Source organism: Elaeis guineensis, chromosome 3, assembly GCF_000442705.2.
Source record: "Elaeis guineensis isolate ETL-2024a chromosome 3, EG11, whole genome shotgun sequence".
NCBI classification, from domain to species: domain Eukaryota; kingdom Viridiplantae; phylum Streptophyta; class Magnoliopsida; order Arecales; family Arecaceae; genus Elaeis; species Elaeis guineensis.
Window position 1 is genome coordinate 121262168 of NC_025995.2, and position 16683 is coordinate 121278850.

Sequence of the window (16683 nt, forward strand, 5' to 3'; positions counted from 1 at the left end):
ATCCTCATTTATTGAACAGATTCCTTACTCTCTATAGATCGAGAAGGTCCTGCTTCACTCCTCCTCCTAGAAGGTCCTGCTTCACTCCTCCTCTTGGAAAAAGATCCTGCTCCACTCCTCTTGGAAGAAGGTCCTGCTTCACTCCTAACTCTTTCCTCATCTGAAATATCTTCGTCTTCTCTCCTTCCATCCTTTCTAATCCACTCACCATCAATTTTAAACCAATGCATTCTATGCAAGGCTCCTTCATTAATTTTGCTATCTCTACCTAATTTTGTTAATTGTTCACCCTAAAATCTTACTCCATAATATTTAAAAATATGAATTAACATCATTGCATAAGGCAGAGATATCTGTACCCTAACGACAGCTTCTTGCATAACCTTGATTATCATTCTTGGAAGGTTGAGTGGAACGCATTTCACTATATGATACATAATTGCTAAATCTCTCTCAGTTACAATGTCAAATCCTCCAGTCTGAGGTTGTATAATCCAGTAAATAATTATATACAGTAATCTCATTTTAATATTTAAATATCTTTCATAAATTTTTGGAACTGACCATTATCTTCTACCCTGTTGGGTGGATGTCTGCCAGGACACCATCTCCAAGATCCTTTCAGTACCATCGATGCAGCAGGAAGAAAGAAGAAACAAAATAAAAGAAAAAAAATCAAAATACGTGGATCAGCCACAAAAGGGCTCGCCTCACGGGGCATGCAAACTTCACTATGAAAAAGAAATTTTACAAGAGGAGACCTTACCCTCAACCCTTGTACACCCAATTCTCTCTCACCTGAAGTTTCCCTCACAAAAGCTCTCTCTCTTGGAGACCCCCCTGAACCCCTGAAGAGACTGGCGACCGCTGTCCAGGAGCCTCCTGCTCCTTCTCTCACAGCAACCTCAAGCCTCTCTCTCTCCTCTGGTTCGTACGGCCTTCGTACGGTGAGAAACCCGAGCACCTCCCTTCTCTGTTCGTCTCAGGCCTTTTTAAAGGCTTAAATGTAGGTTTAAACTTGATTAGAGAGGGATTAGGAGTCCTAAACAAAGCCAAAAAACCTCCTGACCGTCGGATCAAGATCGGATCTTTCTGGGCCGTCCGATCACGCTCCGGTCCATGGAATAGTGCCGTGGACCGCGAGAAACGTGTGGGAAACGCCCACGCGGTCCACAGGCCGGCCGTGGACCACCCGGTCCACGGTGGACCGGGGCAAGGGGGGCCAGCAGGCCGCTGGCCTGGGCCGGCCCGCGCGCGCAGGCCTGCGCGCGCCTGGGCCGCGGCCCCACCTGTGGGCCGGCGGCGTCCCCGCCGGCCTGGGTCGCGCATCCCGCGGCTGCCGCCTCGCCGCGCCGCGCCCCCGCCGCCGGTCACCGGCGGTCCTCCGCCACCTCGATTCTCTGCCGACTTCAAAAGCTCGTATCTCCTCCATCCGAGCTCCGTTTCGGGTTATCTTGGTCTCGTTGGACTCCTTTTTCCCGCGAACCTCGTTGTGGCTCAATGTGGGCTGAATCTCGAGACATCAAATCCTAACATATCCGAATAACAGTTTCGATTCTTGTACTTCTATCTCTTCTACTGTCTTGCAACTCACCTATCGTCGGAAGTTTTAAAATTTTTTCTAATATTTCATCATCCAAATAAATTTCTTCTCCTTTCATTGAAGATGATACAGTATATTCTTCAAATAAAATATTTTCATAAAATTTTCTAACTAACTTCATAAATATCAGAGCTTCAGCGGTGCAAATAAATTTCCATCCCATGACTTTAATTAAGTTAGCAATCTCAAATCTTCTGAATCTAAAAAATCCATATCAAAACACGGCTGGAAAGAATATTTTTGTCACTTATAGGTCTTGCAGGAGGAGGTGATCTTGAGGTAGGAGTTGTCGGCGGAGGAGATCTTAAGGAGGAGGAGGTGATGGTGCTTCGGTTGCTTCTCTTCCCCTTCCTCTGCTTTCTTGACTTCTATTGACTCTTTGGCATTGGGGAAGATGCATCTTCGGAGCCATTGGCCGAGAACGAGATGGAGGAGGTTGATGGAAGGAGGTTTTTAGCAGAAAGAGAGGAGAAAGAGAAGGAGAAGGAGAAGGAGAGGAGATGGTTGTGAAGATGACAGATAGGGATTCTGATCGAGAAGGAGATGGAGAAGGAGAGGAGATGGTTAGGGATTCTGGTCGAGAAAAGGAGATGGAGAAGGAGAGGAGATGGTTGTGAAGATGAGCTAGGGATTCTGAAGGAGATGGAGAGAAGAAGATGGAAGAAGATTGATGGAAGGAAGTTTTGTAGCAGAGCTAAGGATGTAAGGAAAGCAAAGAGCTAAGGATGGAAGGAAAGCAGATGAAGATGAAGGAGTGTTCCATTTCAAAATATATAAAGGCCGAAGATCGGAGCAACCCAATGTAGGTGCCTACATTTGGATTGTAGGTGCTTACAATCTAATTATCTACATTTAATTACAAAAATTAAAAAAAAAAAGGCTCCTAACCTGGATTGTAGGTGCCTACAATCCAAATATAGGCACCTACATCTGGATTGTAGGCGCTATAATCCAAAAATATCTAATTTTTTTTATTTTTTTAAATAAAATATTATTTTTCATATTTAATTAAAAAATTAAAAAAATTAGGTGCCTGGATTGTAGGTGCCTATAATCCAGATGTAGGTGCCTACAATCTAGATGTAGGCACCTATATCTGGATTGTAGGCACCAACAATCCAGAAATACTTAATTTTTTTATTTTTTTAAATAAAATATTATTATTTTATATTTAATTAAAAAAAATTTAAAAAAATTAAGGTGCCTAATCTGGATTGTAGGCGCCTACAATCCAAATGTAGGCACCTATATCTGGATTGTAGGTGCCTACAATCCGAAACACTTAATTTTTTATTTTTTTAAATAAAATATCATTATTTATATTTAATTAAAAAAATTAAAAAAAAATTAGGCACCTAACCTAGATTGTAGGCACCTACATTTAGATTGTAGATAAATTCAGAAACATCTATTTTTTTATTTTTTTAAATAAAATATTATTTTTTATATTTAATTAAAAAAATTTTAAAAAAATTAGGCGTCTGGATTGTAAGCACCTACAATCTAGATGTAGGTGCCTACATTTGGATTGTAGGCGCCTACAATCTAGAAATAATTAATTTTTTTTATTTTTTAAATAAAATATCATTATTTCATATTTAATTTAAAAAAAAAAATTAGGCACCTAACCTGGATTATAGGCACCTATAATCCAGATGTAGGCGCCTACATCTGGATTGTAGGCACCTAATCCAGAAACACCTATTTTTTTTATTTTTTAAATAAAATATCATTATTTATATTTAATTAAAAAAATTAAAAAAAAATTAGACGCCTAACCTGGTTGTAGGCACCTACATTGGATTGTAGGTGCCTACAATCTAGAAACACTTTTTTTAATAAAATACTATTTTTTATATTTAATTAAAAAAATTTAAAAAAAATTAAACACCTGGATTGTAGGCACCTATAATCCAAAAATAATTATTTTTTTATTTTTTTAAATAAAATATATTATTTTATATTTAATTAAAAAAATTAAAAAAAATTTAGGCACCTAACTTGGATTTTAGGTGCCTACAATTCAGATGTAGGCGCCTACATCTGGATTGTAGATACCTACAATTCAGAAACACATAATTTTTTTTATTTTTTTAAAATAAAATATCATTATTTATATTTAATTAAAAAAATTAAAAAAAAATAGATGCCTAACCTGGATTGTAGGTGCCTATAATCCAGATGTAGGCGCCTACAATCTAAAAACATCTATTTTTTTAATAAAATACTATTTTTTATATTTAATTAAAAAAAAATAAAAAAATTAGGTGCCTGGATTGTAGACGCCTACAATCCAGATGCAGGCGCCTACATCTGAAAATATCTAATTTTTTTTTTTTAAATAAAATACTATTATCCATATTTAATTAAAAAAATTAAAAAAAATTTAAGCGCCTAACATGGATTGTAGGTGCCTACAATCCAAAAATACCTAATTTTTTTATTTTTTTTAAATAAAATATTATTATTTATATTTAATTAAAAAAATAAAAAAAATTAGGCATCCTGGATTGTAGGCGCGTCCAATCCAGATGTAGGCACCTACATCTGGATTGCGGCACAAACATCTTTTTTTAATAAAATATTATTATTTATATTTAATTAAAAAAATTAAAAAAAATTAGTCGTCTGGATTGTAGGCACTTAGATATAGGCGCCTATATTTGCTTAGCCGCATATTATTTTTAGGCGCCTACAATCCAAATGTAGGGCCTATATGGGTGCTTAATTTTTTTGAATTTTTGTCAAAATTGGATTGTAAGCGCCTACAATCCATGGTTAGGAATGTAGGCACCTACATCTGGTTAGTCCTGTTGAGTCACAGGTGGTTCAGGGTCATGGGTCGGTCAGATCACAGGAATTTTAGGTCAAGTCATAGTATCTGGATGCTTTAGGTCAGGTCACACGGTGTTTTAGGTCAGGTCAGGTCAGATCATACTGAACTTCAGGTCAAATTAGATTACAGTGTTCTGTCCACATCACTGCACATCGTTGGATGTTAGCGACCTCCGATTTAGGGTTTAAGGTTTAAGATTTAGGGTTTGGGTTTAGGATTTAGGGTTTGGGTTTAAGGTTTAGGGTTTAGAGTTTAGGGTTCACTGGTCAGCATCCATACACATCTATGATGATGATGATGGCTTGGAAATCATCTCCTGATTGATCATCGAACCACAACCTCTGATGAGAGCTGGGAGGATCCTATCGACTCAAATCGGAAGATGATCGGAGGATGAGAGTTGGAAAGATCTGGATCCTACTGGAGGACGATCGGATCCGATGAGAGTTGGGAGGATCGGATCCGATCGGAGGATAAGAGTTGGGAGGATCCGAAGACGACTGGATCTGACTAGAGGATGAGAGCTGGAAGGATCGATCGACTGGATCCGATCAGAGGATGAGAGTTGGGAGGATCCAGATCCATCGGATGAGAGCCGTAGGATCCAACTTGAGGATGATTAGATCCGACCGGAGGATAAGAGCTGAGAGGATTTGACCGTTCCGAGCGGAGGATAAGAGCTGGAGGATCTGATCAAAGGACGATGAGGATGATGAGAGCTGGGAGGATCTGGATCCGATCAAAAGATGAAAGCTAGCAGAATCAGATTGGAGGACGATCGGTTCCGATCGGAGGTGGATTATTTTCATAATTTATTTTAAAATTATTTTCATAAATTATTTTAAAATTAATAATAAATCAATAAAAAATTAAATTTAATAGGATGGTGGTGGATTATTTTTTTAAAATTAATTTGAAAATACCATTTCAAATGACGCTTTCATTTTTTCTATCAAAATGACATGTACCGAAGTGCCATGGGATGGAGATGTGTAGCGAAAAAATACCATTCAAAATGATATTTACTATTCAATAAACATCGTTCAAAATGACGTTTTGTGATTTTATACATCTCTCTAAATAAGTTGAAAGATATATTATTTTTATTAATTTTTTTTTTTTTAGTATTATTTGGGTGGAGAACTTAAGTTTCAATAGCATATTTACACAAATACGCTCATAAAGATAAATATTTAAGGTGCGCTACTGGTCTTCTTCCGTCCTGTCCCGGTCGATTAAACTCCCTTCCCCTCGCGAGCGCCGCCCCATCCTCCCCCGGTTCCGAGGTCTCCGGCGTTGGTCCGCTTCTCCGCCGCTGTCGCGCCACGGCCCCGCAGATCCTCCGCCGTCGCCGCCAGGGATATTCTCTTCTCTGCCCTACGCCGCCTCTCTCTTCTGGAGATGGAACGAATAACCGTTGCGGTGGTCGTGAGCATGTGGGCTATTCCCGTCTCGATCTTGGTCAATAGAATCGTTCCCGATCCCTACATGGTACAGCTGTGGCTTTCTCGATCTTGTCTTCCTCTTGGCTGCTGTATTGGTTTCTGGCATCATTGTTAATCGGTGATGTAATGTTTGGCAGGATGAGATATTCCACGTCCCTCAGGCGCAGCGGTACTGCAGAGGAGATTTCACATATTGGGATCCAATGATCACCACTCCTCCTGGCCTGTGAGTCTCCGCGCTCCAAACCTAACCTTTTCTCTATTAATTTCTTGTTTCTTATTCATCTTAAATTCCCTCCCTGCATAGGAGAAGATAGAAACATCAGCCATGTTTTGGCATTGGTAACAAAGGGATGAATTTGATGATCCAGAGAGAAGTATGATACGCATATTGGTTTTGATGGCTTGTGCAATGCTCTAACAGTGAAATGCATGAACCCAGTCGAAAACTATGGAGAGTTGTTGAGTAACTAAAACCATCTATTGGCATATCAGCAAAAAATATAGATCTCTCGTGCAAACTCTGAGATTTCTAACGTTTGAAACAAAAGGACATTCTGATACGAAGCATTATTTGACAAAATTCAAGCTTCAATAAGTATATAAGTAAATATTCATGTGATATCACAGATCAAGATTAGGTAACTGAGGGTCCTATAATAAATTTAAGGGATTTATGCATGAAAATCCACTTCAACTTCGGTTGATTGTGAAATTGTAACTCATAGGGACAACAGGGTGTTCATCAAAGGTTGCGTTTATGGCCTCATGATTGCATCCATCAATGAAGGTGTTTGCCATAAACTTAACGGAGCAAAAAACAACTTGCAAGGGCATAATGGAATCCACATATCATTTTTGTGAGATTTTGTTTGAGTTTCTTTTGCTCCTATGCATGTTGCAGTGTTCTAGTTTGTAGCATCATATCAATAGTATTATTGCTATATTCTTCAATAGTCTTTATTATCCTGCACTCTAAATTGGCAGCGCTTTTGCTTTCCTAATTATCTCTAACAATTATAGCCAATGGCAATCATTTTTTTTGAAACATTATTTAACATTTTGCAGTTGTGCAGGTACTATCTTTCACTTGCCTATGTTGCTTCTTTGTTTCCGGGCATGTGGTTTGCTAAGGCAGTCCAATCTTTCTCTTTACTCTGTTCCACCACAATTCTTCGGTCTACCAACATTGTTTTTGCCATTATTTGTAGCATTCTTGTTTATGACTTGCTTATCCTCTTGAGACCTACTATGAGCAAAAGGAAGGCAACATTATATGCAATTGTGTTAATGCTCTATCCAGTTCACTGGTTCTTCACATTTCTGTACTATACAGATGTCGCTTCACTAACTGCAGTTCTTGCAATGTATGTGCCAGTTTGAAGAAGAAGTATTGGATCAGTGCAATGGTGCGCATTCCATCTGACATTCTCATGGATTTCATAAAAATACTACTCTTTATTTTTGCCAGGATTGGTATCTTACCACCTTACTGTATCAGCTGAGTAGACTATATTACCATCAATGCTTTGCATGCTTTGTATCTGAACTTATTCACCATTTGGCTGTATAAGTTTTGTCAAAAAATCAGTGAGCAGTTGGCATTGTGGGCTCGGTCTGCATCGCATTGCCACCACTAATGATCAGGAACTGACATCCTTAAGCTATGTGATTCAAAAAATAGTGGTAGATTTTGAAGTTCTCACAAATACCAGCAACTATAGAACAATTTTATACATGTTTAGCCTGGAAGGTTGATGCAATTTGAATAGGAAAAGTCATTCCAAAGGGAGAAAGAGAAGGAATTTCCACATCCAGATCCACAAAAGGAACATAGATTTCATGTGAGAAATTAGAACTCCAATTGTTATCTGTTTCCTATTCCCATTATCTGATGATTGCAAAATTGTATGAAGAGAAGTAAGAGGGATATCAATAATTTTGCTATGAAAATTTCAAATGTGTTACATAATTAAATATCATATAATATTTGGAGCTCCATTGCACCTTAAAGATCCTTGGCCTTTCCAAATTCTAATCTTTGTGAGTAAGACCTCCTTGATCCAGTTTATAACCACCCTTGGATTCCCAATAATAATACTATCTTAGGCATATTTATCTTTCACAACAATTTCTCTAACCAAATAATCACTCTATGAATATTGAGGTTATGTTCAGTGTGATTGTGCCATGTGAAAATATTTTTCATGTAATGTCTTTTATGCCTATCATGATCAAGTGAAAAGGGAGATAACCCCTTTGCCTCGCTCAATTTATTTCTGGAATCCAGACACAGCCCCTATGATGCATCTTTAATTAGTGAAGACAGGAAGCTGGTGGCTAAATCCATCCAGTTTTGGTGCCTTGTTGCCATACTGGTGGAGAATTAATCTTACAGTGTTCAATTGTTTGAGATCACTTTCTTACCAGTGAGAGCATTAACAAAATAAAAGTTTAAAGCTAAAACTGTCCAGATTAAATAGTTCGATTCTCAAACCTTCATATAGTTGCTCCATATATTATCTTTTGCACCTTTTGTCTCCATGCACATGGTTTACCTAACTTCTTTATCTCACTTTGATCTATTAATAGGAGTATAGGACCCTGCCAATTATCTGCAGCATTCTTTTTTTTTGGGGGCATACACTTAATTCCTACTTTTATCAAAAGAAAGGAACCTATATGCAGTTTTATTAGAAGAGCTGGTAGTTAATGCTTTTCCAGCTTTGACTTGTTGACCATGGATTTCTATGTCCACCCTAATTTGCCGCCTCCACCAATTTCTAAACTATCAAGGGAAAACCCTGAATGCTATGACTTTTATGCAAGATAACTATTTCATCTGATAATTTCAGAGGACCACGTGCCACTAGTTGGTGCATTCCTTCCTTTCAGCTACTAGGAATGCACATAAGGTGAGCATCTGCCTCTGTGAAGTTTTCATCATGTTCAATTTGAAACATATTCTTGCACAAGTTATTTGCTATGGTCTGTGTATCTTCTAGTTATATGAAATATAGGAAAAGGGTTTTCTAAGTGCTTTTCTTCAACAGTCTTCTTACATTCATCCTCTTTTTATGCAGCTTGGGGCATTTGCCATACTTATTCGGCAAACAAATGCAGTGTGGATGGTTTTCATTGCTGCTAATGGTGCTATCACATATACAGAGAACTTATATGAAAAAGTTTTTGTTCCAAGGAACCATAAGGGAATAGTGTTTGAGAGCAATAATTTGCTATTAGACAGAAAAGATGTTCCAACAGATCGAGGATTGAGGAGGCGAAAGATAAGTAGCTCCATTAATACCACTGACCTATCTAAATTTGAGACCGGTGAACATTCCTTGTGCCATGCTCCAGGTTCTATATCAATCTTCGACAACTTATGTTTGATCTATACATTTGGGTGTAGTTTGTATTGAGTGAACAACTATAGATCATTCTTTTTAACTTCAGGCAAAAAAAAAAATGATAGTTCATAGCATCCCATGCCATTTTATGGGTTAAAGTGCCCATTTTTTCAATATTAAGCATCTTAATCTTATTAGAGCATCAGCATCCTTTTGCACCTGAAATGCCAATCTGAACTTGTTATTTTAGATGATGGAGAAGAATATTTATTTCTTTTTGTTCCTACACTTCTGTTTGTTTAGTTGCAAATTTTGTTTAACACTATATAACTAGAGAAAGTAGATTACAGCATATATATTTCTTTCTGTGCAGTACCTTGGCTAGCAATGTTTTTACCATTTTGTTGGCATCACGTAGTAAATGAGTTGGGGATGCTGCCACCTACAAAAAGGTTTCCTACTTGTAGAGGTGCATATATAAGGAGCTGTTCCATTGTTAGACTAATGAATAAAATCATTAAAATTCTTCAATTTCCTCAGTTTCATCGGAACATGTATGCTATCATTAAACCCTTCAATGGAGCATTGTATAAAGTTAATATTAGCTGTGACATTATGGTCCTCATTTCCATGCCAATTTAAATTGCCCTTGATTGCCTAATCAGATGCTTCAGAATTGAGTTTGAGTTGCTGTATAGGCTGTTGTCATATCTGATTTGGGATTACGAACCTTGTGTTTGGTGCTACAAATTATTTAGAACTGTGTGTAATGAACAAGGAAACATGCAAAAAAAATTTCCCTCTTAATTTTCTTTATGGTTGTTACCCAATACACGATTTTATCCTCAAGCTTATTTTTTTCCTTCTATGTGCTAGTTAATATTTTCCATGATATTCTTCACCTCATCAGTAAAATTGTACAATATCACCCTTCAAAAGGAACCTATATAGATTACATAATTACATGATAATTCCTAAGCAAGCCTTCTGATTATAAATAAAGGAGCTTTCTTATCGGGCTGTATCAATTGATAACAGTCTTTTCAGTTTATTCAGTCCCCTGTGTTTTAATGGTCCTCGTTTTGGATCTTTATTACATAGTAGCAGGTCATCAGCTTGTATGAAGTATAATTGGTGGTGCATTACAGCACACATGACAGCTATTTGTGTTGTTGGTATTGTAGTGTTACTATAAAGTTAGTGCTGAAGTCTGTTCATTATTTTCTTTTTTTTTTTTAACAAAAAACTGGTAAAACCTTCACCTTTCACCTTTCATATTTCATCAGCTTTCTCTTCGAATTTAATCAAAACCCTCCACTCAAGATTTGCTGTACTGTACCGAACCGGACATTGAACCAACCTCGTACTGACACAGTAACAGATTGACAGCAATATGGGGCCTGGTTCCAAGATGGCAAACCTTGCCTCCACTTACTAGTAGGCATAGTCTTTTGCATGTTAACTCATTTAACCAGATAAAGAGTATATCAAATTTATTCATGTAACTCATTAAAGTGTAATTGTCATCTTTGTTCAATATTATGGATTTTGCTAATTGAAGGGTTTTATCAGCTAATGGTCATGTGGCAGGTTTTATTGACGAAATCCTGGATACCACTTTAAGGTTATGGTGTTTTAAGTGGAAAGTCTTGCTTTCTTTTGCACCATTTATCATGGTAGCATTGGCATTTTTAGCTTTTGTCATCTGGAATGGGAGTATAGTCCTTGGTACCACCAATCTTATCTCTCTCTACTTGTGAATTGATGAGCTTATCCATTTTGAAATCTGAAAGCAGTGCACAATGGCTTGAAGAACTAAAAATGCACCTCTCATAATACTGCAGGTGCAAAGGAAGCTCATGTAGTTTCTCCACACCTTGCCCAGTTGATGTATTTTGGTCTGGTTTCTGCAGCAGCCTTTGCTCCCTTGTACTTTAATTTAGGCCAAGCTGCTGCTCTGTACCATTCATTTGGGAGGAATAAAGTTCTTGGTTCTTTACTCGTATTGGTGGCTCTTACTGTAGGCTTTACTTCAGTACACTTTTTCAGGTGAGACTGATTCAAGCATCTTGAAGGAATGGAACTTGTCATGTGCTTATAATAGTAGCTACATCGAGTTTTAGATCGCTGAGATTATTTGGGTTGCTTCTCTTGAACAAGCTGTTGAATTGGTCATTCTCGAAATCCATGACATGGACTTTTCTAGCGGTGGTGAAGATTCATATTGTAAAAGACTGAAAAGTCTTAGGTGCTACAGGAATCTGCAAAAATAATAAAAAAGAAGAAGAAGAACACCAGTAATATTATTGGTACAAAAATTAGTTTTATGATCATATGTTAGTGTTGATGCTGATCACATCACATGCATGATGACTCCTATCCCTGAAAAATGTGCAAACACTCCTTGATGATCTGAGTCAAACATGTAGCTCTCATATAAAAGCATGAGCTCATGAGATCTTGTGCTATCTTTGATTCTTATTATTACCTTATCAAATCTGGTATTTCTAGCGGTAGGACATAGCCATGAGCCAAACTTATAAATCTCTTTTTATACGTTTTTCTTCAGGGTTATCCAATTTGTTTGTGCTATTCTTTAACATTTAAATTTGTCAATGCAGCATAGCCCATCCATATCTTCTGGCAGACAACCGGCACTACACCTTCTATATTTGGCGAAAAGTGATCCAAGTTCACTGGATGATGAAATACCTTTTAGTCCCACTTTATGTGTATTCATGGTTTTCCATCATCAGCATACTAGGTCAGCAGTGAAGCTTATTTTGTGAACTCATTTCTGTGCGGCAAACTTTCCACTTAGACATGTCGTTTGTTCACTTTACAGGGAAAGCTCGGAATAGGATTTGGGTGTTCTCTTTCTTTATATCTTGTGCACTGGTTCTCGTACCTGCGCCACTCATTGAGTTCAGATATTATACTATACCGTTCTTCTTCCTGATTCTTCATTCCCAGGTTACTGATTATGTCAGTGGCTGACCATTTGTACTCTATATGTGGCTGTAAATATCTTCACCATGACCATGTTTCTGTTCCGTCCTTTCCATTGGGATCACGAGCCTGGAACTCAGAGGTTTATATGGTAGTCTAGTGGCATATCTGAAGAGATCCATTACTTTGTACAATCACACTCAGAATAGTACCAGCTAACCTGCATATCTGCCTATCATGATTCACCAGCAAAATCTGCCTGATCTTCCAAGAATGTGGTAGATCACAAATTTCAAATCACAGTTTCCAGCAGCTAGATTCTCACGTAACTTATCATGATGGATCATGGGAGGATATCTTGTACATCAGGTTTTGCATCTTTCGTTTTCCAAGCAGCGCTTATGGACTAAATCCTGACTTAAGAGGGTTCTAGCGGTATAAATATTTATTACTTATTCCTGTTATAAAATAGAATCATGTCATTAATCTTCCGATTGGCTTTTTTATCTTCCCGTTTACGTTTTTGTTTTAATTTTTACGGTTATTTGTTTGTTAAATGATATTTGAAAACAAGTTTGTCCAATCCTGGCAAGTGTTGATAAATTTGCTTCCTCGAATGATTCGTTGATGAACGTCCTTTCTTAAATGATTGGCATTCACTGCAAATTGTTGTTTATCAGCAGAAATTGGCTGAAGACTCGCAGAAATGAAGTTTGTTCTTCGAGGACTGTGAACAGAAAATGGCTTAGATCAGACAAGGACTATGAAGTGCAACTCAACCAACATTCAGGGCAAGCACAACGGATGGTCTTACTGTTCGCATAATTTTTGTTGTCAAATACGCTATTTCCCTTCATTTATTGAGATGCGGAGCTCAAAAGTAAATCTTAGACTCATAGACGTTCCAATTTCAATGTTGCAGTCACTAGTGTGTAGTTGTCTGCTCAACGGAGACATCTGTAGACAAAGTCCTTGCTTCAAATCTTGATTGCTGCTTCATGATCTTTACTTGCGGATGTGGGTATGGATATGGATATGAGTATGAGGTGAATATAAGTATGAAGTTTTTACTTGCAGCTTGGATATGGGTATGAGTCAATCCGGCCTACATCCGACCCATTGCCGTTCCTAACGGGGGAAATTCCTGACCGATGGCAAAAAACATGTACAGAATTCTAACAAAAAAAAAAGAAAAAAAAGGAACATGGACAGAAACATATTTCATGTTATTACATCAAATTTTGCATGGAGCAAACGCCATCTCCAGAGCCACAGCTTCCGTGTGTTCGCCACCCACCACCCAGCGACACTTTCTGCCGCCGGTCATCAAGAAGGCACCTCGCTGGGGTTCGCAAACGAGGTGTTGCGTGATACCGGCACCGATCTCGGAGTCCTTGGATGGTAGATCCTTTGTCGGTTCCCCTCGTCGTCTTCGTCGTCGTCGTCCGGCACCTTGCACTTCTCCCCGAGGATGATGGTCTTCTTCCATATGCTGTCCTCCGACGCCGCCTTCTCCCTCTTGCTAGTCTTTATTTTCTGTGGCCTCTTGGTGCTGAGGCTGATTGAAAGCTTCCGCTTTGATCTCGACGACGGCAACACCACCGTCGGAAGGATGGGACCATGTTCTGCTGCGGCCTCAGGCATCCTTTCTATCTCCTCCTCCTCCTCCTCCTCCTCCTCCTCCTCCTCGGCTGGGGATGGAGCTTGTAAATTATGTTCAGAGACTTCCATAGTCGCTGCTTCTGCTGCAGCTATAGCAGATGGCGGTTTTGATGGAGACTTGGACGATGCACGCTTACGATGACAAGAAGCACAGAGGGAGGTGACAATGGCGATGGAGGCAATAACCCATGCAACGGCCAAGGAGAGGACGAGCACCGGGTGGAAGAAAGGGACGTTGTTGGCTTCAGGAGAATAAGGTATCCTTCTTCCCATGATGGTAGGGGAAGATAAAAAAAAAAGGTCGATCGATCCCTTTCCCTCTGTGCTTGTTCTTTGTGGGCTAGCCTGTGGATCGATGTTCCTTAATTCGATCGACAAACGAATCAACTAAGAGTAATTAATACAACGGCTTGACTAGAAACTCTCCTTTTTGAAGCAAAAAAAAGAAAAGAAAAGTCTTCTCTTGTTTGTTTTGTTTCTCTCGTTTTTCATTTTTTTTTTTTTTTCCTTCAATCGGAATTGGTGACGGGAAGGTGAGAGGGGGCTCGAGTCTAGGAGACGACTCTGCTCGCCATCGGTGGTTCGAGGACGAGTTGGTTACACATCCGAACGGTGACATACTAATTAAGGTGCTACAGCTATGACACAGGCTGCACCTTTGACGAGAAATGTTACAAGAAGATAACACTCTTATCCGTATGAAATGTACAACGGATACATCCATCCAGCTCCTAAAAAACTGCAAATGAGTCAAAAGTTTTCATGCCAAATATGGCAAATTCCAGTTTAAAAACCTTGAATTATAGCTATTCTGATTTTTGAGCCTAACGGTAGTACTAACAGCCCTCAGGCAAGTTCATAAAATATCAGCAAGCTGCCTATGACGTACAAAAAGGTTACCATGACGTAACATCATAATGCCTAGGATGACTCATTCTCTCTGTAAAATTTGACACGGTTCTATATGCATGAAAGTAAGAAACATGCTTGTGCAATCTTTTTTTTTTGGTAAGAAAAAAAAAATTTGACCAGCCGCAAAAAGATGTTTCATTTCAGGTCATATGAAAAATGGTGGCCCTTGTACAAGGCTTCTGCTGATATATACTGTTTCTATATTTTGAATCTCCGACCTCTTGATCGCGATGGAGTAATTTTATTATTGCGTCAAAACTCAACCTCTCTTTTCAAATTACATAAATAATAAAAAAATAATTAACATATTGTCAGATAGCAACCGATCATTTTGCTCTCCCATGTGCCTCACATACATACTAGTTATTAAACAGACAAAATCAACGCTACCATTATCATTTTATTATATATCAGTATTATGATTAATAATGATCTTTATATATTAGTGATAAAATAATTAACAACTGATTTTTTAAATGTTTTAAGCTAATAAGTCCATTATAATGCTTAAGTGGGTAATTGATAGAATACCAATAATAATGATGTTCTTTGAAAACTCAAAGTCCAATGTCAATATTTAGGAACATTAATCATGCTCAGCTTTCCCAAAGCCAATGCTCATAAAGTCAAAATTGCCGAAGTCATACTTAACGCAATTCCTAAGCAAGCTATACAAGAGTTCCAAGGCAAGCAAAAGATAAGTTAACTTTTTTTTTTTTGAGTAAAAAAGATAAGTTACTTGACACTGGATAACATGCTATAGGTAAAATATTTGCTTAAACTTTCTCGGAAAAAAAAAAAAGCCTACAGTAAACAGCAAAATGAATCACTATGAGATCGTCAAAAAATACCACACTCTTATTTGGAGCAAAGGGGTACACTTATTAAGCTTTTTCTTGTTTCTTTGGTTGCAGCAACTCTTATTTAGCCTTTTCTTTTTTTTTTTTTTTTTTTGTTAGCAACATCTTATTCAGCTTCAAACGTAACAAGGTTTTACAAAAGAATGTGTATGCCAGGTAAGCCCTCTTCCCTTGCCAGCATTCTTGCATTAGTCATCGCTTCTCATGTGGTCACAGTGGTGACATCATGGATGCATCCATGATGTATCCAGGTTTCTTGGAACAAAACCAGGCCGTAATTTCTGCACTCATGTTGCTTGGCATATTCCTATCATCTAAATTAATAAAGCCTGTAAATTAGTAAGTTATACCGGAAATAAGTGCACTTTCTGCAGGCTCAACACTGATGATCTCCAGAGCTGGATTTTTCATCTTGAAATATATCCCAGCACCTGTTACACTACCTCCCGAAACAGGGTCATGGACAAAAAAAATGTCCACTTTGCCCGGTAATTGTGGGAAAAAAATAATGACCTCCGGAGGTCATTATTATTTTTCTATGGGATTAACTACTTCTCATTGTTCTTTTATTTCACAATTAGATCATTCAAACAGTGTTTAGAAAAGAAAATGAAATTTTTATTTAAGATTTGAGCCAATCCTATCCTTTTCGAACAGACCTGAGTAGTACTTTTCAATTTTCATGGCATTGAAGTGGATTGACTACAGTTGTATAGTTAGCTACCGGCTATGCGTGAACCCATCATATATTTCACGTCATTCATGATGACATAATTGTGGAATACTATGCAGACAAATAGGTTAAGAAAACAGATTGCAAGAAAGGATAGCTTTCTAAGTTACCACAATAATAACGAAGAAGCTTTCTCATGGTATTTGGAGTGGGCATTTATCAGACCGACGACGCAAAAAGAAACACATCAATTATACCAAGCCAATGAACCGAAAACATCATAAAAGGAAAAACCAATTGGAAACGGATGAACAACTCCTCTCATCTTGTTCTTTTGTTGGCAAACCAAATTCAAATCAAGAAAACCCCTGGACCAAGTAGATCCAGACTATT

At 38.0% G+C, this 16683-nt stretch overlaps 2 protein-coding genes across 2 annotated transcripts; one reads left to right on the forward strand and one right to left on the reverse strand.

The window, feature by feature from the left end:
• Window positions 1-5645: 5645 nt before the first annotated feature.
• On the forward strand, window positions 5646-13005 carry LOC105040462 (dol-P-Glc:Glc(2)Man(9)GlcNAc(2)-PP-Dol alpha-1,2-glucosyltransferase). The gene is given in 11 exon segments (XM_019849581.3): window positions 5646-5930; window positions 6022-6110; window positions 6961-7256; window positions 7259-7293; window positions 8968-9244; window positions 10825-10962; window positions 11079-11283; window positions 11856-11998; window positions 12080-12211; window positions 12214-12618; window positions 12867-13005. Coding segments are annotated over 10 exon segments (1530 nt in total). The 5' UTR covers window positions 5646-5840; the 3' UTR covers window positions 12339-12618; window positions 12867-13005.
• A 133-nt stretch (window positions 13006-13138) lies between these two features.
• LOC140856663 (uncharacterized) lies at window positions 13139-15036 on the reverse strand. Its single transcript, XM_073254725.1, has one exon. The coding sequence runs from the start codon at window positions 14116-14118 to the stop codon at window positions 13510-13512; it is 609 nt and encodes a 202-aa protein (XP_073110826.1). The 5' UTR covers window positions 14119-15036; the 3' UTR covers window positions 13139-13509.
• Between the last annotated feature and the right edge of the window lie 1647 nt (window positions 15037-16683).

Bases quoted from the DNA above. Each gene is read 5' to 3' on its own strand.
- LOC140856663 (XM_073254725.1), bottom strand. From the start codon at position 14,118: ATGGGAAGAAGGATACCTTATTCTCCTGAAGCCAACAACGTCCCTTTC.